At 46.4% G+C, this 23,863-nt stretch overlaps 1 protein-coding gene across 1 annotated transcript; it reads left to right on the top strand.

The window, feature by feature from the left end:
- The first annotated feature begins 4,817 nt into the window (after nucleotides 1-4,817).
- MRPS21 (mitochondrial ribosomal protein S21) lies at nucleotides 4,818-18,632 on the top strand. Its single transcript, XM_019021708.3, has 4 exons — nucleotides 4,818-4,992; nucleotides 5,101-5,276; nucleotides 5,713-5,827; nucleotides 18,299-18,632. Exons 3-4 carry the CDS (start codon nucleotides 5,745-5,747, stop codon nucleotides 18,477-18,479), a joined length of 264 nt encoding a protein of 87 aa, XP_018877253.1. The 5' UTR covers nucleotides 4,818-4,992; nucleotides 5,101-5,276; nucleotides 5,713-5,744; the 3' UTR covers nucleotides 18,480-18,632.
- Nucleotides 18,633-23,863: the final 5,231 nt, after the last annotated feature.

Here is a 23,863-nt window from a genome sequence, read left to right as displayed (position 1 = left end):
TCCAAGTATCACAAGTATGATCAGACCAGAGTGGTGGCAATGGAATGGTTTGATCACAAATATGATCAGATCCTTCCTCCTTGAAAACATCTCTTAAGGCTGATTGTCCTCTTATTTTCTCCATACTTCTTGACAATGTAGTCCATTTATACTCTTTCTGATTCCTTTCTGCCACTCAGTCCTTAACCCCTTGCAGCCTAGCTTCTGCTGCTTTCACCTTGTTGCACCTTCCGAGGTCGCTAATGAGCCCACAGAACCAGTATTATAATCTAGCTTCCACTTAATCAACAGCTATACCCTTTACAAAGGCTACGTACATTATGCTGTCTGTATCATTTGACACTCAATGCTGCCTACTGAAACTCTCCGCCCTCAGATCCCATGACAGCACACTACCCTAATCCTCCTGTTACCTATCTGGCAGCAATGTCTAGGTCTCTTAAGGGCCCCACTTCAACCTACTCCAAAGTGTGGGTGTTCCCCTAGACTCAGGCCTTGGCCCTTTTCTCTGACTACATCCTTTCATGGCTTTAATTATTGCTTCAACTTAGAAGACTGCTACAGCTTTATCTCTAGTCCCAATCTTTCCCCTGGGATGGCATACTGTTTAAATTTCTGTTGGACAGTTTTATTTACATATTGTTGGTACTTAAACATTATTGAAACTTTCAGTGTTTTAGAGCCAACATAAGCCTCTTGGCCAGGCGCTGTGGCTCACGCCTGTAATCCCCACACCAGAGGCAGGCAGATCCCTGGAGGTCAGGAGTTCAAGACCAGCCTGGCCAACATAGGGAAACCCCGTCTCTATTAAAAATACAAAAATTAGCTGGGTGTGGTGGTGCACACCTGTAGTCCCAGCTACTCAGGAGGCTGATGCACCAGAATTGCTTGAACGCGGGAGGCGGAGGTTGCAGTGAGCTGAGATGCGCCACTGCACACCAGCCTGGGTGACAGAGTAAGACTCCCTCTCAAAAAAAAAAAAAAAAAAGCCTCTTGTATATCCAGTTCAACCCAACCTCCTCATTTGATACATAAAGAAACTTAGGGCCAGGTGCAATGGCTCACACCTATAATCCCAGCACTTTGGGAGGCCAAGGCAGGTGGACCACCTGAGGTCAGGAGTTCAAGACCAGCCTGACCAACATGGAGAAACCCCATCTGTACTAAAAATACAAAAAAAAAAAAAAAAAAAAAAAATTAGCTGGGCGTGGTGGTGCATGCCTTTAATCCCAGCTACTCTGGAGGCTGAGGCAGGAGATTCCCTTGAACCTGGGAGGCGGAGGTTGCGGTGATCCGAGATTAAGCCATTGCACTCTGGCCTGGGCAACAAGAGTGAAACTCCGTCTCCAAAAAAAAAAAAAAAAAAAAAAGAAAAGAAACGAAACTTAGGAGACTTATCTAGGACAACACAATGTGTGGACAGAACTCGGTTTCCAGTCTGATGTGTTTTCCAGTAATCACCAATCAAATTATTCTTTCCTGAAAACATGTCCTGCTACCACTTTTTTTTCTTTTTTTTTTTGAGACAGAGTCTCACATGTCACCCAGGCTGGAGTACAATGGTGCGATCCTGGCTCACTGCAACCTCCGCCTCCTAAGTTCAAATGATTCTGCCTCAGCCTCCTGAGTAGCTGGGATTACAGGCACCCACTACCACATCCAGCTATTTTTTGTATTTTTAGTAGAGACGGGCTTTCACCATGTTGGCCAGGCTGGTCTTGAACTCCTGACCTCATGATCCACCCACTTCGGCCTCCCAATCCCACGCCTGCTGGGATTACAAGCGTGAGCCACTGTGCCCAGCCAGCTACCACTTTTTACAGTCTCCTCTTCTGTTAGTGCTACCTGTGGTATCACTAAGTACCATAGTTTTTTGTTTTGTTTTGTTTTTTCCTGGATAACTAGGCTTAAAATTTGGTGCCATCTGGTCACCAAATCCTTTTTATTCTTTATTTGGAATATCTCTTAAAATCCATTTCTTCCTATCCATTCCATTGCCACCAGTCTGGTCTAGACTTCACTGTACCAATAGTCTCTCTTCTAATCCCTTTTCGCTGATAACCAAGTTAATTTTCCTAGAACAGTGCTTTGCATATCATATCCTATTCAAATTCTTCAATGGCTCTCCAATGCTTTGAGAAGAAAGTCCAAAATCTTTAGTCACAGTCTCTATTTTTCCCTGTGCTCCCATGCATGATCTCTCTGTTGCAGGTTTTTGTTTTGTTTTGTTTTGACTCCTGAACACTACACCTTTTTGCCCCTAAGCTCTTGTTCATGCTGTTCACCTTGCCAAACCTTTCCTGCTTCTGTTATCTAAACCCTGCCCTCTTTCAACGACTAACTCAAGTCCATCCTATCATTCTTTCTGTTAAACATGATCTATACACTCAGTGTTTGGCCATTTACTCCATTAAATGGAATCATGTACATAAAATACCTAGTGCAGGGTTTGGGGCCTGGTGGGGTGGCTCACACTTGTAATCCTAGCACTTTGGGAGACCAGCCTGGGCAACATAGTGAAACTACTAAAAATACAAAAAATTAGTCTCTATTAAAAATACAAAAAATTAGCTAGGCGTACTGGCATGTCCGTGTAATCCCAGCTACTCGGGAGGCTGAGGTGGAAGGATCACCTGAGCTCAGGAGGTCCAGGCTACAGTGAGCTATGATGGTGCCACTGCATTCTAGCCTGGGCAACAAGAGTGAGACTCTGTTTCAGAAAAACAAAAACAAAAACAAAAAACACCCACCTAGTACAGGGTGTAGTATATAGTAGGCTCTCAAAAATGTTACTCTCCAGCTGATCCAATGGTAGTGGTTAACAGAACTTATTAACATCAGTTCCTGTCTCCCTTCCTTTCTTTCAAAGTATCTTCATATTTTTTTCTCTTTTTTTTTTTTTTTTGGAGACAGAGTCTCGCTCTGTCACCCAGGCTGGAGTGCAGTGGCACCATCTCGGCTCACTGCAACCTCCACCTCCAGGGTTCAAGTGATTCTCTTGCCTCAGCCTCCCAAGTAGCTGAGACTACAGGCAAGCGCCGCCACGCCCAGCTGATTTTTTGTGTTTTTAGTAGAGACGGGGTTTCACTGTGTTAGCCAGGATGGTCTCGATCTCCTGACCTCGTGATCCACCCGCCTCAGCCTCCCAAAGCGCTGGGATTACAGGCGTGAGCCACCGTGCCCAGCATATCTTCATATTTTATTCTATTTGATTCCCATGACAAATTTTGTGAGACTGAACAGGGCAAAATTAGTCCCATTTTAGAGATGAGGAAATAGAGTGAGTCTGGCAAGGGCCAGATAGTAAATATTTTAGGTTTTGTAGGCTTTATGTCTCTATTGCAACTACCCAATTCGGCCATCGTAGCCCAAACCAGCCATACATAACACACAGACAAATAACCATGACTGTAGGTCAACAGCCTTATTTACAAAAACAGGTGGAGCAGGATTTGACCTGTAGACTGTAGTCTCCAGACCCCTGGTTTTAAATGACTTCTTCAAGGTCATAGGCCTGATGAGTATTAGAATTGGGATAGAATCCAGATCTCCCAACTTTGAAGCCAGTGCCTTTCACCACATTATGCTGTGGCATATTTTATTATTTGTTTGTTTATTTATTTTTTGAAATGGAGTTTCACTCTTGTTGCCCAGGCTGGAGTGCAATGGTGCGATCTCAGCCCACTGCCACCTCTGCCTCCCAGGTTCATGTGATTCTCCTGCCTCAGCCTCTCAAGTAGCTGGGATTACAGGCATGCGGCACCACGCCTGGCTAATTTTGTATTTTTAGTAGAGACAGGGTTTCATCATGTTGGCCAGGCTGGTCTCAAACTCCTGACCTCAGGTGATCTACCCGCCTCAGCCTCCCAAAGTGCTGGGATTACAGGTGTGCGCCACCGCGCCTGGCCCTATTTATTTATTTATTCATTTTTAATTTTTTGAGACAGGGTCTCACTCTATTGCCCAGGCCAGGGTGCAGTGGTGTGATCAAAGCTCGCCGCAGCCTTGACCTTCCAGGCTCAGGTGATCCTCCCCCTCAGCCTCCCAAGTAGCTAGGACAACAGGCCATGCCACTACACCCGGCTAATTTCTATATTTTTTGTAAAGACGGAGTTTTGCTTTGTTGCCCAGGCTGGTCTCGAACTTCTGGGCTCAAGTGATCCGCCTGCCTGGGCCTCCCAAAGAGCTGGGATTACAGGTGTGAGCCACTGCGTCCAGCCCATATAATTTATTTTGCATTTATTATATACTACTTCGTTTTAGTATCTTTTATGTGGTCCTAGTGGTCCAGGAGGCACTAGAGTGGTATCAACAGTATCTGACACAGAGTAGTCATTCAGTGAAAGTTTGTTGACAAGCATAATAATGTCCCAATCTAGTTATATTTCGTTACTTTGGACCTGGCTTACTCTGAGGTGGGCCTAAGTGTTAGTGTAAGTTATTAGCATCAACTGATGAGGATGCACACGTCTGTGTCTGTGTGTGTGTGTGCGTGAGCGTGCGCGCGCACTCTCTCTCTAAGGGAGGTACGTTTTCCTACAGCCATTAGATGTTAACTTACGTGAATAACCATAAATGGATATGTACAGGTAGCATACAAATAAGAGGACGGGTGTCTCCACAGCGAAGAAGAAATTTAAAAGGAGGTTTTTCAGTAGGTCTCACTAGCACGAAAAGGCATAGAAGCTGACATAATTTTTTATTCTAAACCCTGCAGGTGTTTCCCATATCTTTATTGATTTCACTTTATGTAGTTAAATTAGTGGGAAGATGATATAGGAAACTCACAGTATGTTTATTTCTTTTCCTTAGCACTTAGGCAGATGACGTGTATGAATCAATCTGTTTTTCGTCCGGAGAGCAGATCTCAAAGAGTCTGTCCTTTCCGAAGAGAAAACAGGAAGCATCCTCAGGAAGCGCCTACTTCTCTTGTTTTCCATCGAGAAAGAGAAATGGCTCAAATATTTATCAAGGATTTCACAGGATTAAGGGGTATGAAATTGGGCTGACCTTCTCAGAGGCCGAAGGACTTCGACTCCATGAGAGGGCGAGAAACGTGTTTCGGGGGAATTTAAGTCAATGAGTATTTTGCTTTGTCAGGTGTAGAGTCCAGGCCCGGGGAAGACAGGCAGTCAACAGAGGCCGGAAAGGACGTTGCTATGGTTTCCACGCACTTGTCTCCCTCAGCCTGTTTCTTTGCGCGGCGCTGGCGATTCCGTAATTTCCGCTTCCGGTAGTGAGAACCCTTCCGGTCGGCTAGGTACTGAGCGCGCCAGGTGAGGAGTTGTGCAGGGTTTGGGGAAAGGAAGGCTGGCTTGGCGAGAGGGCAGGTTTGCGGGCTTTCGCCCCCTTTTCCAAAGACCAACAAAGAGTCCTTCCCCAACTCCCAACTCAACCCCTTTTGGAACTATGTGTGGTGGTTGGGAGCCTGTGGCGCATCCTTGTCGCTCCTGTCCGTCTCATGCCCGGCGACGCGTCTTTGTGGTAACGCCCTGCTGCCATCTCTTTTCTTCTCTATGCGAGGATTTGGATTGGCAGTGAGAATAAGAGACAACGATTCGCGTCTGCTTTCTAGGATGACTTCCATGTGCTCCATCTCGCGCGTCCCTGAGCATGTTGAATTTCCAAATCCTAAATAAGCCGCGCGGTGTAGTTTGTATTATGTTGCGTTTCTCTTTCTGCTTTCCTCGCCCTTTCTCCATCATCCTTTAGGCTCTACAGAGTGCAGGTTTAAATCCAAGGTCATGGCAAAACATCTGAAGTTCATCGCCAGGACTGTGATGGTACAGGAAGGGAACGTGGAAAGCGCATACAGGACCCTAAACAGGTAACTGTTAAGGGACCAGAATCATGCCTAGACTCTCTGGGAAGTGCGGTGGTTATTCTCTCCCTTCCCCTTTCGTTGATTGTCCTCAAAACAGTGCCAGCCCAGGTGTTCACAGTCTCTTAAAACGTCTCAGCCCCTCAGTTTATTATCTTAAAAATGAAGTTCTGGGCCGGGCGCGGTGGCTCACGCCTGTAATCCCAGCACTTTGGGAGGCCGAGGCGGGTGGATCACACGAGGTCAGGAGTTTCAGACCAGCCTGGCCAACATGGTGAAACCGTGTCTCTACTAAAAATACAAAAATTAGCCGGGCGTGGTGGCAAACGCCTGTAATCTCAGCTACTCGAGAGCTGAGGCAGGAGAATCGCTTGAACCCGGGAGGCAGAGGTTGTAGTGAGCCAAGATCGAGCCACTTGCACTCCAGCCTGGGCAAGAGTGAGACTCTGTCTCAAAAAAAAAAAAGAAAAAAATTTCTTCCTCAAACCTAACTGTATGAATTGTATTCAACAAGTAATCACCCCCCGCACCTCCCCGCTTTTAATTTTAATTTTAATTTTTTTTTTTTTTTTTTTTTGAGACAGAGTCTCGCTCTGTCACCCAGGCTGGAGTGCAGTGGCACGATCTCGGCTCACTGCAAGCTCCGCTTCCCGGGTTCACGCCATTCTCCTGCCTCAGCCTCCTGAGCAGCCGGTAGTACAGGCTCCCGCCACCATGCCCGGTTAATTTTTGTATTTATAGTAGAGATGGGGTTTCACCGTGTTGGCCAGGATGGTCTCGATCTCCTGACCTCAAGTGATCTGCCTGCCTCTGCCTCCCAAAGTGTTAGGATTACAGGCGTAAGCCACAGCGCCCGGCCCCGCTTTTTAAAAATTGAGACAGGGTCTTGCTGTGTCACTCAACAATCCTCTTGCCTCAGTCTCCTGACTAGCTGGGTCTAGCGACGCACGCCACCACCGCAGTTAATTTTTGTATTTTCTGTACAGAGGGAGTCTCGCCATGTTGCCCAAGCGTAATGACTCCTTTTATGAGGAACCTGAATTCTTTAGAAGACTTAAAAAAGAGCCCAAAGGGAAAATCAAGATGTGAAGTTGCTAGGAAGCGGGAACATAGTATAATAAATAGAAAGCTGAGGGAGTGATTGGTGTGGGACAAAGCTAAAGGAAAAGGTGAATTCAGATTGGCATCCTAGAGAAGCAGGCAAAAGATGGGAAAGCTCACTGGGTGGGATGACTCACACCTGTAATCCTAGCACTTTGGGAAGCCTAGTGGGGAGGATTGCTTGTTGCCAAGAGTTCAAGACCAATCTGGTAAACATAGCAAGACCCCATTTCTAAAAATATTAAGAAGAAAGGAAAAAAAAAGAAAGATGGGAAAGCTTACAAGTTTTGAGGAAAGATACAGCATAAGGAAAAATACATAAATGGAAACGAACTAGCTGGGGTGGAGGAGCTTTATAGCTTTATTGAAAATTTTTGAATGCCAGGCTAAGAGATGTAGAAGAGCCCTAGTAATACTTTTTTTTTTTTTTTTTAAGACGGAGTCTTGCTCTGTTGCCAGGCTGGAGCGCAGTGGCGCAGTCTTGGCTCACTGCAGCCTCCGCCTCCTGGGTTCAATTGACTCTTCTGCCTCAGTCTCCCGAGTAGCTGGGACTACAGGTGCCCGCCACCACGCCTGGCTGATTTTTGTATTTTTAGTAGAGAGGGTTTCACCACGTTAGCCAAGATGGTCTCAATCTCTTGACCTCGTGATCCACCCGCCTCGGCCTCCCAAAGTGCTGGGATTACAGGCATGAGCCACTGCACCCGGCCCAGCCCTAGTAGTACTTTACCACTGAATTCTCAAGCAAAAAGTTCTTAGCCTTCCCTTCTCACCAGTTGTGTGGATTTTGACTTTCTGGTATGACTTACTTGTCATTTTCTTTCCCCAGTGCGAAGTAACATTTGGAGAAACAAACGCTTGTTGAGTTGAATTATCAAAGAATTGTAAGGAAGGGACTCCTGTAGTGCTAGCTGCTCCAGAGGCTGAGGCAAGAGGATTGCTTGAACCCAGGAGTTCAAGACTGTAGTGTGAGTGCACTCTTGTTGTGCCTGTGAATAACCACTCCACTCTAACCTAGGAAGCATAGTGAGACCATGTCTCTTAAAAAAAATGTAGGAAAGATATTGCATGGGCTGCGTTAAGGCCTTTAATGTGGTAGCTTTATTTCACAAGTAAGGGAAGCCTTGGAAGATCAGATTATCTTTATTGGGTTATGCAATTATTGAATAGTGGAGAGGAGCCTAAAGCACATCTTTTTAGTGCAATGTTCTTTAATAATTATTTACTAGTCTTACTAGAAATGGAGAGACTTATGGTGGTTCATTTTCCAATTTAGAATCCTTGTCTTCTCATTTCAGCAGGTGTCGCTTTAAAAAAAAAACCAGAATCCTCATCTGATTGGGTTTAAATATTGGTAGGGTTCTTGAGGACTGAGAGGGCAAAGGAAAGGGAACCTAGTTCTTAGCAAAGCAGAGAGTTCTAGGTGTGGAAGGCTGGATGGCAGAAGACCACAGTGAGGAAAAAAATGCTGTCAGCCGGGCGCGGTGGCTCATGCCTGTAATCCCAGCACTTTGGGAGGCCGAGGCGGGCGGATCAGGAGGTCAGGACATCGAGACCATCCTGGCTAACATGGTGAAACCTGGTCGCTACTAAAAATACAAAAGATTAGCCGGGCGTGGTGGCACATACCTGTAGTCCCAGCTACTGAGGAGGCTGAGACAGGAGAATCGCTTGAACCTGGGAGGAGGAGGTTGCAGTGAGCCGAGATCGCGCCACTACACTCCAGCCTGGGCACAGAGCGAGACTCTGTCTCAAAAAAAAAAAAAAAAAAATGCTGTCAGAAGCTGTGTAAATGAGAAGCAGTTGCAGGCTCAGAATGGTTTCTATGTCTTTTAAAAGGATCTGGTCTTAGGGTCAGGCGTGGTGGCTCATGCCTGTAATCCCAGCACTTTGGGAGGCTCAGGCGGGTGGATCACCTGAGGTCAGGAGTTCAATACCAGCCTGGCCAACATAGCGAAACCCTATCTCTACTAAAAATACAAAATTAGCCGTATGTGGTGGCAGGCGCCTGTAATCTCAGCTACTTAGGAGGCTGAGGCAGGAGAATCACTTGAACCTGGGAAGCAGAGGCTGCAGTGAGCCAGAATCGTGCCACTGCATTCCAGTCTGGGCCACAGAGTTAAGACTCAAAAAAAATATATATATATGGTCTGGGGTCAGCCGCATCACTTAATTCTATGTGCATAACAATTATATCCTTGGGCTGAAGCTGTTCCCTCTACATTGTCACCTATGCTGAGAGTAAAGATAAGTACCAGGTTGTAAGGTATCCTGTTTCATTTTTCTCTATTTCTCCTCATTTCCAACTCTCCTATTTCAGACCTTCTGGTGGCATGTCTGAGAAGTATATTATGTCTAATGACCTTTCTCTGGCCCTATTTTGCTATCTTGGAAGTACAAAATGAACTTTTTTTTTTTTTTTGAGACAGAGTTTCACTCTTATTGCCCAAGCTGGAGTGCAATGGTGCCATCTCGGCTCACCGCAACCTCTCCCGCCCATGTTCAAGCGATTCTCCTGCCTCAGCCTCCTGAGTAGCTGGGATTACAGGCATGCGCCACCAAGCCCAGCTAATTTTGTATTTTTACTAGAGATGGGGTTTCTCCAGGTTAGTCAGGCTGGTCTCGAACTCCCAACCTCACATGATCCACCCGCCTTGGCCTCCCAAAGTGCTGGGATTACAGGCTTGAGCCACTGCACCTGGCCTAAAATGAACGTCTTTATAGGTAACATCCAGACCCTGTAGTGAGTTAGCTAGGGAGATGAATGTTGAATTTGGGAAAAGGCATGTATTACGTATAACTTCACTCTTTTTTTCTGACTTCTCCCTGTAAATCTTTTTCTGTATGATTTATTTTGGTAGATTTAGATGGGTCTTCTGGCCATGGTTGTTGAGATGTTTATGTTATTGAAAGATCAAAGGATAGCTGTTACTTAATGGTAAAACAAATTTCCAAAAGGCTCAGTTTTAGTTCCCTTATTCCTAAAGTATAGATAACACAAAAGCAAGAATTTTGTTTTTAGAAAATTAGCTACTTTGACAAAAAACAACAAAATTTGTGGTACAGTATTATTTATTGAACCACTTTTTTTTTGAGACGGAGTCTCCCTCTGTCGCCCAGGCTGGAGCGCAGTGGCGCAATCTCTGCTCACTGTGACCTCCGCCTCCCGAGTTCAAGCGATTCTCCTGCCTCAGCCTCCCGAGTAGCTGAGACTACAGGCGCATGCCACTACCCCGGCTAATTTTTTGTATTTTTAGTAGAGACGGGGTTTCACCATGTTAGCCAGAATGGTCTCGATCTCCTGACCTCGTGATCTGCCCACCTCAGCCTCCCAAAGTGCTGGGATTACAGGTGTGAGCCACCATGCCCAGCTGAACCACTTCTTACAGTTGTATCAAGAGAGTAGCGGCTGGGTGCAGTGCCTCACTCTTGTATTCTCAGCAATTTGGGAGGCTAAGAATGGTGGATCACTTGAGGCCAGGAGTTCGAGACTAGCCTGGCCAACATGGTGAAACCCCGTCTTTACTAAAAATACAAAAATTAGCCATGCATGGTGGCACAGGTCTGTAATCCCAGCTACTCGGTAGGCTGAGGCAGAAGAGCCGCTTGAACCTGGGAGGCAGAGACTGCAGTGATGCCCCATATCATATATGGAATGCATCCCCATTTACACTTAAAATTTGAAACAGAATCTGAGAAACAAAATGTTTCTAATCTCCTTCCTGATCCTCTTCACTGATACCAGGTTTGCAGAAAATATAAGGCCAGCTCTTATCTTTTGAGAGAAGACTCTTATTTCTTTGTCTAAGATTGTCTATACCCCTTTTTATCTGCCTCTTTTAAAAATCCTTGTCCAGCCACTATATTTTTAATTTAATCAACACTCAGTTTTTGCTTTTCCTGTTTTTTTTTCTGTTTTTTGTTTGTTTGTTTGTTTGTTTGAGACGATGTCTCACTCTTGTCCTCCAAGCTGGAGTGCAGTGGCATGATCTCGGCTCACTGCAACCTCCGCCTCCCAGGTTCAAGTGATTCTCCTGCCTCAGCCCCCCGCGTAGCTGGGATTACAGGCACTTGCCACCACGCCTGGCTAGTTTTGGTATTTTTAGTAGAGACGGGGTTTCACCATGTTGGCCAGGCTGGTCTTGAACTCCTGACCTCAGGTGATCCACCCGCCTCGGTCTCCCAAAGTGCTGGGATTACAGGCGTGAGCCACCACACCCAGCCCACATACTACTTTTATGGTTCTCTTTTTGTTGGTGACTGGCATTTTACACAAACCTATTTCCTGGGTCGAAGTGTTAATATTAGAGAGCCAGAGAGTGGTCAGTGTGACACCCTGTGGTTTCAACCCTGGCTGCCTATTAGGATCACCTAGGGAACGAACCATCAAGAAAACAAAACTAATGCCAGGGCCCAATCTGAGATGAATCAGAATCTCCAGGGGTTGGCACCTGGATGGCAGCATTTTAAAAAACATACCATGAGATTTCACCAGGATTGAAAATTATTATAATAGACTTGTAGCCTCCTGGCTGGGCACAGTGACTCATGCCTGTAATCCCAGCACTTTGGGAGGCTGAGGGGGGCGGATCATTTGAGGTTAGGAGTTCAAGACCAGCCTGGCCAACATGGTAAAACCCATCTCTACTAAAAATATAAAAATTAGCTGGGTATGATGGTGCATACCTGTAATCCCAGCTATTCGGGAGGCTGAGGCAGGAGAATCGCTTGAACCTGGGAGGTGGAGGTTGCAGTGAGCCGAGGTCGCGCCATTGCACTCCAGGCTGGGGGACGAGAGCGAGACTTCGTCTCAAAAAAAAAAAAGAAATTCAAGTCCCATAGACTCAGAGTCCCATAAACTGTATTATAGCTTCGCGGGGCAGGGGGGAAATGAACAAATATTTCAGTCTTAGAATAATTTTCTTTTTTCTTTCTTTCTTTTTTTTTTTTTTTGATACAGAGTCTCTCTCTGTTGCCCAGACTGTGTGGTCTCGGCTCACTGCAACCTCTGTCTCCCGGGTTCAAGTGATTCTCCTGCCTCAGCCTCCCGAGTAGCTGGGATTACAGGCACCTGCCACCACGTCCGGCTAATTTTTTGTAGTAGAGACGGGGTTTCACGATGTTGGCCAGGCTGGTCTCAAACTCCTGACTTCATGATTGGCCCGCCCGGCCTCCCAAAGCGCTGGGATTACAGGCGTGAGCCACCGTGCCCGGCCTCTTAGAATAATTTTCTAGGTAAGGACTTTTAAGCTTGCATATGTGAGCAGACTGATTTTGGAGTGATCCAGTCTTCTGTTTTCCTGCTGCCTGTTAAACACATTTTCTGACTGATGCACTTTTCTGTTTCTTCTTTTTCTCTGCTTTTCCCAAATGTCCTCTCTCTAGCCACTTTTTCTGTATATCTTTCTCACACTCCAGGCCTCTCCTGATCTCTTTCAGCTTTCTCATAGCTGGTAGTTTAAAAATAATTTGCTTGTTCTGTGGTCTAATTACAACAATGGGTAGGAGAGCAAATGAGTCTAGAGGGAGGTGATTAAAGCTTTACCATGTTTGGAGTACAGAGAGAGTCTTACAAAGGAAATAGCCTACGTGTCTGTCCAGTGAGGCCACCACAAAATGCCTGTTATATAACTGGGGGCCCTCATTGGTGCCCCGGGATGAGAAGGTGGAGAGTGGGGGTTGCTAGGAAGCCCTGCATGATTGGCTGGCCCCCAAGCAAAGAAAGGTGAGTACACTGGAAGCATGCCCTGTTGACTCCTTTTACTCCTAGTGGGCTACCTTCTGGGTCCATTGAGTCCTTCTGCATACACGTCTGTCCTGACGTAGACTGGCTACACTGACATGTGAGTCTGCCACCCGCAACTCCCCCCGCTCCAGGCAGCTTGGCTCCTTTTACATAATCATTTGAATTTCACTAAAACTGGCAGCTGGTTTCTCCTTCAGTATTAGGTTGCCAGGCGCCCGAACTCCAGGCTGATCTGTTTACTCTAAAGCTCTTGATGTACTAGTCCTTGAACTAGTTTTGGAAGCAGAAGGAAGCATCATTAGTAACACCCCCTCTATTCTTGTGTTTTACAAAGCTTTTCTTGCATCCTTTTCTGTTAGAGGTAAAGTTGAGTAGATACCTCTACTATAGGGACTCTGGGGCATTTGAAGATAAAAAAGATCTGTGCCTTTTTTAGTATGACTAGAACGTGTCGGGTAAGGGAGGGAATCCTCACCTGGCATCTTGGAATTTATTTGGTCTGTGTTTTGGAAGTAAGTAGTACATCCAGGGAATGCCATTTACCAGCGCCCATCATTATATTCTTTCTTTTCCCTTCACCATTCTTATGTTCTTTTGTTATTCTTTTTCCTTGTCTTGCCCTTTTGCCTGACAGTACAGGCATTTCCTTGGTAAGATGATCACCTTTGTTTTAGAAGCCTTTTGGAACTCCAGTAGGGTTCCTTGAGTCATACTCAACCCCTTCCTCCTCTTGCAGTGTTGTTTCATCCTGCTTTTAAACTGTCTTTGTCATTCCAATAGGTTCGTCTTCCTAGGTCATATTTACTCAGGGTCTCTGTCCTTTTTATATTCTCTCAAATCCAGTCTCCTTGTACTTTTTACATTATATATCCAATCTTTTTCTTTCAGGGGCTTTTTTCTGTATTTTCTCCAATATACTACTTTCTAGTCCAAAAAGCAACCTTCATTAGACAGTATTAAACACAAGTCTCAGCAGAAATAAATGTTTACATGTTTAGATCATTCTTTTATCCAAGTGTCCCGTATCGGCTTCCATTTCCTCTTTACTCTGATTGAAGAGTCTAGCCCAGCTCTTCACTCCCTCTTTTACCCATGGATACTGCAACAGTTTGTCTTCTGAAATTGGTGGTTTTTGTTTGAGAAGCAGAATACTGTTGTAGAGCACTTTACTAAAGACCTGAATTCTGTTTATAGTTCCATTTTGTGATCTTGGGCGGGTCAGCCTCTCTGAACTTCAGTTTCCTCATCTATAAAAAGAGGACATTATTTGCCTAAACAATTTCATAGGAGTGTAGTTAGGATGATGGATGTAAAAATGCTATCTAAACTCTAATATGCCATCGTAGTAAAGGTCATACTGTTGAGGCTTTCTGAGCTATATCCCCAATAACTGTATATATTGTAAGGTCACTTAATCCCTTGTGCTATGGACATTTATTAGTCATCTAGAGGACTCATTTTTGGCATACATTTCCTAGTAGTTCTTCGCCAAGTATTTTGTTAGGTGCAAAAGTGAATGCAGATTTGATCTCTAACCTTAGGAAAGACACAACCCAATGAGGGGTTCAATGTAATACTGTTTGATGCGTGCTATAAAAGAGACATCAGCCAGGCGTGGTGGCTCACGCCTGCAATCCCAGCACTTTGGGAGGCCGAGGTGGGTGGATCACCTGAGGTCAGGAGTTTGAGACCAGCCTGGCCAACATGGTGAAACCCTGTCTCTACTAAAAATGCAAAAATTATCTAGGTGTGGTGGTACGCCCCTGTAATCCCAGCTACTCAGGAGGCTGAGGCGGGAGAATTGCTTGAACCTGAGAGGTTGAGGCTGCAGTGAGCCAAGATGGTGACACTGCACTCCAGCCTGGGCAACAGAGCGAGGCCCTGCCTCAAAAAAAAAAAAAAAAAAGGTGCCATGGTGTTGGTTGTCCCTGGACCATCAGCAGCAATATCAGCTGGGAATTGTTAGAAATGCAAATTCTTGGCCCCTACTCTAGGCCTACAGAATCAGAAACTGTGGCACAGCAGTCTGTGGTGTTCTTTGAAATAGGGTTTCACAGCCAAGCGCAGTGGCTCATGCCTGTAATCCCAGCACTTTGGGAGGCCGAGGCAGGCAGATCATGAGGTCAGAAGTTCAAGACCAGCCTGACCAATATGGTGAAACTCCATCTCTACTAAAAATACAAAAATTAGCTGGGCGTGGTGGTGCGTGTCTGTAGTCCCAGCTACTCGGGAGCCTGAGGCAAGAGAATCGCTTGAACCTGGGAGGCGGAGGTTGCAGTGAGCCGAGATCGTGCTGCTGCAACTTCTGCCTGGGCAACAGAGTGAGACTCTGTCTCAAAAAAAAAAAAAAAGGCCAGTTGCGGTGGCTCACACCTGTAATCCCAGCACTTTGGGAGGCTGAGGCGGGTGGATCACCTGAGGTCAGGAGTTCGAGACTAGCCTGCCAACATGGCGAAACCTTATGTCTACTAAAAATAACAAAAATTAGCTGGTGCTTGTAATTCCGGCTACTTGGGAAGCTGAGGCAGGAGAATCGCTTGAACCCAGAAGGCGGAGGTTGCAGTGAGCCAAGATTGCGCCATTGCACTCCAGCCTGGGCAACAAGTGCGCAACTCCGTCTCAAAAGAAAGAAAGAAATAGGGTCTTGCTTGCCCAGGCTGGAGTGCAGTGCCACAATCATGGCTCACTGCAGTCTCAACCTCCTGGGATAAAGCATTTCTCCCATTCTCCCATGTCAGCCTCCCAAGTAGCTGGGAGTGCAGGTGTGTGTGCCACCATGTCTGGCTAATTTTTTATTTTTTGTGGAGATGGGGTTCTCACTATGTTGCTCAGGCTAGTGTCAAACTCCTGGACTCAAGTGATCCTCCCAGCTCGGCCTCCCAAAGTCCTGGGATTACAGGTGTGAGCCACCATGGCCAGCCAGCAATCCCTGTTTTAACAAGCTTTCCAGATGACTACTGCATGCCGAAGTTTGATTTCACCTGAACTAGTTTACAGATGTGATAACAATTGATTTGGGCCTTTGAGGAACAAGTAGGATTTCGTCAGGAAGAAAAAGAAAAGAATGATATTCCAAGTAAAGGGAATATCATGAGCAAAGAAAAAAACAAGTATGTGGGATGCTTGGAGAACTGCATATACTTAAAGTGTGACTAGAGCATAGGCATTATAGGGCACGTGTTTTGTTTTTGTTTTTTGAGATGGAGTCTCCATCTTTTGCCCAGCTGGAGTGCAGTGCCTTGATCTCGGCTCATTGCAACCTCCACCTCCCAGGTTCAAGCTATTCTCCTGCCTCCGCCTCCCGAGTAGCTGGGATTACAGGTGGGCACCACCATGCCCAGCTAATTTTTGTATTTTTAGTAGAGGCGGGGTTTCACCATGTTGGCCAGGCTTGTCTCGAACTCCTGACCTCAAGTGATCAGTAGGGCAGGTTATTAAAAGATATATATATAGGGGGCAATTGTTTGGGCTTTGAGCTTAGACTGGTAGTTTCAAAATCTGTCTGTACATTGGAATCACCTTGGAAACTGAAAAACCTGTTCATGTCCCTTTCCCTCTCCTTTGTGATTTAATTGGACTGGGTGTGGCCCAGGGTTCGGAATGTTTAAAAGATCCCTGGGCAGTTCTGATGTGCAGATGATTCTGGGAACTTTAGTGGCTTAGGCCACTCTGTATATTAGGAAAGATTTTTTAGCACCAGAGTGACATGATCTGATTTATGTTTTAGGGCAATAATTGGTGTAGGAAAAGAGAGTGGAAATAGGGCAACCTACTTATTCACAATTCAGATGAGTTGTTCTTTAGGATCACTTCACAACCACTTTCTTGTTCTCAAGTTCAGGTTTAATGCCTCCTGTGAGTTTGTTTTTGTTTTGTTTTTCCTTGAGACAAGAGTCTCTGTTGCCCAGGCTGGAGTGCAGTGGCACCATCTCGGCTCACTACAGCCTCCACCCCGAGTTCAAGGGATTCTCCTGCCTCAGCCTACTGAGTACAGGTGCCCACCACTACGCCTGGCTAATTTTTGTATTTTTAGTAGAGGTGGGGTTTCACCATGTTGGCCAGGCTGGTCTTGAACTCCTGACCTCAAGTGATCTTTTTGAGATGGAGTTTCACTCTTGTTGCCCAGGCTGGAGTGCAGTGGCACAACCTTGGCTTACCGCAACCTCCGCCCCCAGGGTTCAAGCAATTCTCCTGCCTCAGCCTTCCGAGTAGCTGGGATTACAGGCGTACACCACCATGCCTGGCTAATTTTGTATTTTTAGTAGAGACAGGGTTTCTCCATGTTGGTCAGGCTGGTCTCAAACTCCTGACCTCAGGTGATCTGCCCACCTCGGCCTCCCACAGTGCTGGAATTACGGGTGTGAGCCACCAGCCTGACAGGTTGGAACTTTAAGTAAGAGAATCACCTTAAGAATTACCCCTAGTGATTCTGTTCTTACTGAAAATGGCTCTCCCCAGTTGAGGTCTCTGAAATGCCCCATTAGTTGAGAATCATTGCTGTAGGGAGACATGTTCTTCAGGTACTGTATCATATCCCTCAGGTGTGTTGTGGTAGAGTAGGTTTGAGAACATAACTTTGACTATAAACGCTCCAAGAGCAAGGGCCATGTCATTAATTGCTTTTTTATTTCCCCAATTTTTTTTTTTTTTGAGACAGAGTCTCACTCGGTTGCCCAGGCTAGAGTGCAGTGGTGCAATCTCAGCTCACTGCAACCTCCACCTCCTAGGTTCAAGCACTTCTGCCTGCCTCCTGAGTAGCTGGGAGGGACTATAGGTGCCCGCCATCATGCCCAGCTAATTTTTGTATTTTTAGTAGAGACGGGGTTTCACCATATTGGTCAGGCTGGTCTCTAACTCCCAACCTCAGGTGATCCACCTGCCTCGGCCTCCCGAAGTGCTAGGATTACGGGCATGAGTCACTGTGCCCAGCCTTTTTTTTTTTTTTTTTTTCCTTGAGTCAAGGTGTCACTCTGTTGTCCAGGCTGCAATGCAGTGGTAGGATCTCAGCTCACTGCAGCCACGAACTCCCAGGTTCAATTGATCCTCCCACCTCAGCCTCCTGAGTAGAGGGGACTACAGGCGTGTACCACCATGCCTGGCTAATGTTTGTATTATTTGCAGAGACGGGGTTTTGCCGTGTTGCCCATGCTGAACAATATTTTTTTTCTTTTTTGAGACAGGGTCTTACTCTGTCACCCAGGCTGGAGTACACTCGTGCAAACACGGCACACTGCAGCCTCAGTCTCCCCTGGGCTCAAGTGATGCTCCCACCTCAGCCTCGTGAGTCGCTAGCACTACAGACACATATCACGAAGCCTGGCTAATTATTTTTATTTTTTGTAGAAACAGGGTTTTGCCATGTTGCCTAGGCTGGTCTCAAACTCCTGGGCTCAGTCTGCTCACCTTGGGCTCCCAGGGTGGTGGGATTACAGGCATGAGCCACTGCACCCGGCCCACAGATTCTTATTGAGGCCTCTGTAAGTAGGCAGTTAATGCTCTATTGCCACCATTTCCCACTGTAATTTTTATAAATACCAATTGTTTGGTCAATCGACTTCTGACTATTTATGAAACTGGAAAAGAATAATGATGATCCCAAATGTCTAACCTCGTTGCTTGCCTTTATACAGAATCCTCACCATGGATGGGCTCATTGAGGACATTAAGCATCGGCGGTATTATGAGAAGCCATGCCGCCGGCGACAGAGGGAAAGCTATGAAAGGTGCCGGCGGATCTACAACATGGAAATGGCTCGCAAGATCAACTTCTTGATGCGAAAGAATCGGGCAGATCCATGGCAGGGCTGCTGAGGCCTGTGGGTGGGACACCCAGTGCGAAACCCTCATCCAGTTTTCTCTCCATCTCTTTTCTTTGTACAATCCCATTTCCTATTACCATTCTCTGCAATAAACTCAAATCACATGTCTGCAAGAAGGCCTCCAAATATAGAAACAATCCCATTAGTCAGCAGTGGACCCTGTCTTTTATTAAGTGAAAGAAGAAACTGAGTCTGAAAGTACTCTAGGAGTAGAATGGTATTTGCCAGGGACTGGAGGAGGGGGCAATGAGGAGTTATTGTTTAATGGGTACAGAGTTTCAGTTTGGGCAGATGAAAAAGTTCAGGAGACGATGGCCTGGCATGGTGGCTCACGCCTGTTATCCCAACACTTTGGGAGGCTGAGGCGGGCGGATCACTTGAGGCCAGGAGTTTGAGACCAGCTTGGCCAATGTGGTGAAACCCCATCTCTACTAAAAATACAAAAAAAAAATTGGCCGGGCGTGGTGGTGCATGCCTGTAATCCCAGATACTTGGGTGGCTGAGGCAGGAGAATTGCTTGAACTGGGGAGGCAGAGGTTGCAGTGAGCCAGGATCATGCCACTGCACTCCAACCTGGGCGACAGAGTGAGACTCCATCTCAAAACAAAAAAACGGAGATGGATGATGAATGGTGATGGTGGTTGCTCAAAAAGTTGAATGTACTTAATGCCACTGAACTATACCCTTAAATGGTTAAGATGGTAAATTTTGTGTTTTACTACAATAAAAACTTTTTTGAAAGTCCAGGAGAAGTAAGGAATTTTTTTTTCTTTTTTTTAAGAGGAAGTCTTTCTCTTGTCCCCCAGACTGGAGTGCAATGGTGCAGTCTCGGCTCATTGCAACCTCCACCTCCCGGGTTCAAGTGATTCTCCTGCCTCAGCCTCCCCAGAAGCTGGGACTACAGGCACCTGCCACCAGGCCCAGCTAATTTTTGTATTTTTAGTGGAGACGGGGTTTTGCCATGTTGGCCAAGCTGGTCTCGAACTCCTGACCTCATTTGATCCGCCCACCTCAGCCTCCCAAAGTGCTGGGATTACGGGCATGAGCCACCGTACCTGGCTGGAAATTTTTTTTTTTTTTTTTTTTGAGATGGTGTCTCGCTCTGTTGCCCAGGCTGGAGGGCAGTGGGGCAATCTCGGCTCACTGCAAGCTCCGCCGCCTGGGTTCACGCCATTCTCCTGCCTCAGCCTCCCCAGCAACTGGGACTACAGGCACACGCCGCCACGCCCGGCTAATTTTTGTGTTTTTAGTAGAGATGGGGTTTCTCTGTGTTAGCCAGGATGGTCTCGATCTCCTGGTCTCGTGATCCCCCTGCCTCGGCCTCCCAAAGTGTTGGGATTACAGGCGTGAGCCACCACGCCCGGCCAGAAAATTTTTTTAATGTAGTGAAATGTCTACCATTTGCTACCCAATTTTTTTGAATCCCCAAGAATATCTTACTGAGAAAGCATCTATTACTTTTTATTAAACTGTTCCATGTTAGGTAGAGAGGAGAAGATGCATGTATGTATTTGGAATAAATTCTCCTTCTGAAAACACCCACCAACCAGACTAGAGTGCTGGAATCCTTGCCCAAAGAAATTTTTAAATCTACCCTAATGTTCATTCCTGTTTTCTGTCCTTTTAGTTTTCCTAACAGAGACTAAGAGAGGGATGGTGGAGAAGAAATAAAGCAATAGATGGGTGGGACTCAGTAGATAGTAGGAAAGAGGGAATGGAGCGTTGAGAGAGAATGGCACAGAGCCAGAAATACCCACAAAGCAGTGCTTCTCAAAGTGTCAGATCAGCAGCATCAATTTCACCAGAGGGATTGCTTGAAATGCAAATTATGGGGCCCTACTTTAGATCTTCGATATTGGAAATTGAGGTTGGAGCCCAGCAATCTATTTTCACAAGCCTTGCAGGTGATTCTGATGCCTGCTAGAGTTACAACCACTGCCCTTTGCAGTACTCAAAGAGACTTCATGTGGAGGTTCCCACCATCACTGCCTCTACCCAGCAGGCACTCCTGATTATTTTGCTCTTGACAGCTGCAGAAACTGACCACTGTGGGAAGACCAGCTGCTCTGCTTTTTCACCTGCTGTTTCCTCCACCATTGGTTGGCTGACAGCCATGTTGCTATTATTAAGAGTCGGTGCCAGGCCGGGTGCCATGGCTCACGCCTGTAATTTCAGCACTTTGGGAGGCTGAGGCGGGTGGATCACGAGGTCAGGAGTTTGAGACCAGCCTAGCCAACATAGTGAAACCCTGTCTCTACTAAAAATACAAAAAAATTAGCAGGGCGTGGTGGTAGGCGCCTGTAATCCCAGCTACCTGGGAGGCTGAGGCAGGAGAATCACTTGAACGCAGGAGGTGGAGGTTGCAGTGAGCCAAGATCGCGCCTGGCGACAGAGCAAGACTCGGTCTCAAAAAAGTTGGTGCTGGCCAGGCACAGTGGCTCACGCCTGTAATCCCAGCACTTTGGGAAGCCGAGGCGGGCGGATCACAAGGTCAGGCGATCGAGACCATCCTGGCTAACATGGTGAAACCCCGTCTCTACTGAAAATACAAAAAAGTTAGCCGGGCATGGTGGCGGGCGCCTGTAGTCCCAGCTATTTGGGAGTCTGAGGCAGGAGAATGGCGTGAACCCGGAAGGCAGAGCTTGCAATGAGCCGAGATCGTGCCACTGCACTCCAGCTTGGGCAACGGAGCGTCTCAAAAAAAAAAAGGAAAAAGAAATAGATCTGCTCCTTTCCCTCATTTTGGAGAAAATCTGTATACAGGCTGCCTTCAACTTTGTTCCCTTTGTACAACCTAGTCTTAACAAACAAGATATGACACTTCGGAGTCACCTTTAAATCTGAATCTGAGGCCGGGCGCGGTGGCTCACGCCTGTACTCCCAGCACTTTGGGAGGCCGAGGCGAATGGATCACGAGGTCAGTAGAGCGAGACCATCCTGGCTAACACGGTGAAACTCCGTCACTTCCTTTTTTTTTTTTTTTTTTTTTTTGAGACGGAGTCTCGCTCTATTGCCCAGGCTGGAGTGCAGCGGCGCTATCTCGGCTCACTGCAAGCTCCGCCTTCTGGATTCACGCCATACTCCTGCCTCAACCTACCGAGTAGCCGGGACTACAGGCGCCCGCCACCGCGCCTGGCTAATTTTTTTTTTATATTTTTAGTAGAGACGGGGTTTCACCGTGTTAGCCAGTATGGTCTTGATCTCCTGACCTCGTGATCCACCCGCCTCGGCCTCCCAAAGTGCTGGGATTACAGGCGTGAGCCACCGCGCCCGGGAGGCTGAGGCAGGAGAATGGCGTGAACCCGGGAGGCCGACCTTGCAGTGAGCCGAGATGGCGCCACTGCACTCCAGCCTGGGTGACAGAGCGAGACTCCGTCTCAAAAATAAGTAAAATAAAATAAATCTGAATTTGGTCTTTAGTACATTTTAATCATATTGAGCCATAACATAGTGTCATCTACCACAGTGGTAAGGCATGTTTGTGATAACAGAATCAGGCCTGTTACTTGGCATTATTCTCCTGGGGCTAAAGTTGCTTCTGAGCTCCCTCCAAAATACTAAGAGGTGGCTGAGATTTGAAATTTTCTTTGTCTCTAAAAATTATCCCCCGCTTGTTTTAATCTTCAGTCCTATTGCCCATGCTCCCCTAGAGCAATGAACAATGATGGGTTTTAGCAGCTAGCCAGTTGAGAGGCCTCATAAATGCGATAAGTGGCTGGATAAAGTTCCAATCTGCTTATGCTGTGATGATAGGGAGAAAAACTTTCCACTCCTTGCTCTGGGAAGCTAGAAGATAATTTGCATGGTAGTTTAATGAGTAGGGGTTGCACTAATCTTTTAATCCCTGCATTGGTTTCAGAGGAGGGGTGGTTTGCTGTTTACCCAGTTACAGAATGATTAGGTAAGTACCTCCTACCCTAAACTTGGGCACCTATGAAATCTCTTACCTGTTTAGTGAAGTGCCTCTGACAGGCCTGCTCCAATCATAATTTAAAGATCTCGTAATCTAGTGCTCTGGAATCAGCTACCCCTTTAAAATTGGGACTCTGTTGAGTAATTTTTTGTGTGTGTGAGACGGAGTCTCGCTCTGTCGCCCAGGCTGGAGTGCAGTGGCATGATCTCCGCTCACTGCAAGCTCCGCCTCCTGGGTTCACACCATTCTCCTGCCTCAGCCTCCCGAGTAGCTGGAACTACAGGTTCCTGCCACCATGCCCGGCTAATATTTTGTATTTTTAGTAGAGACGGGGTTTCACCGTCTTAGCCAGGATGGTCTCGATCTCCTGACCTCGTGATCCGCACTCCTCGGCCTCCCAACATGCTGGGATTACAGGCGTGAGCCACTGTGTCCGGCTCTGTTGAGTAATTTTGACACTGCACTTGCACGTTTTCAGAAGCGCACCACTTACAAAATAAGAGTTTGTATGTTAAGTGAGAATGCTAAGGAATAATCACTCACTGTATACTAATAAGGTTAAGGAATAGTGTTTACATAGGTAATTGAAGGGAAAAGGAAATGTTGGAACTTCCACTATATGTCAGCTACCTTACATATATAATTTTTACTTAGTCAAAAAAATCTGGATTCCATCATGATCTTGGTATCTTATTTAACATAAACCCTTGTGTCCCCTGTAAAATAAGGATAATGGGGCCGGGCATGGTAGCTCACGCCTGTAATCCCAGCACTTTGGGAGGTCGAGGCAAGCAGATCACAAGGTCAGGAGATCGAGACCATCCTGGCTAACACGGTGAAACCCCATCGCTACTAAAAATACAAAAAATTAGCTGGGCGTGGTGGCACACACCTGTAGTCCCAGCTACTGAGGAGGCTGAGACAGGAGAATCGCTTGACCCTGGGAGGTGGAGGTTGCATTGAGCCGAGATTGTGCCACTGCTCTCCAGCCTGTGACAGAGTGAGATTCCGTCTGAAAAATAATAATAATAATAATAAGGATAATAGTATCTATAGTTTTTGTTTTATGTTTTATTTTTATTTTTATTTATTTTGAGACGGAGTTCCGCTCTTGTTGCTCAGGCTGGAGTGCAATGGTGTGATCTTGACTCACCGCAACCTCCGCCCCCTGCCTCAAGCCTCTCGAGTAGCTGGGATTAACAGGCATGCACCACCATGCCCGACTAATTTTGTATTTTTGGTAGAGACAGGGTTTCTCCATGTTAGTTAGGCTGGTCTCGAACTCCCGACCTCAAGTGATCCACCTGCCTCGGCCTCCCAAAGTGTTGAGATTACAGGCATGAGCCACCTCACCAGGCCAGCATCTACAGGTTTTTAATGAGGATGAAATAATGGAATGCGTGTCAAGTACTTAGCATAGTGTCTGGCACACAGAACACAATGGATATGAGCAATTAATTATA

The sequence above is a fragment of the Gorilla gorilla genome, chromosome 1, assembly GCF_029281585.2.
Source record: "Gorilla gorilla gorilla isolate KB3781 chromosome 1, NHGRI_mGorGor1-v2.1_pri, whole genome shotgun sequence".
Lineage (NCBI taxonomy): Eukaryota > Metazoa > Chordata > Mammalia > Primates > Hominidae > Gorilla > Gorilla gorilla.
This window is presented reverse-complemented; position numbering and strand designations above follow the sequence as displayed.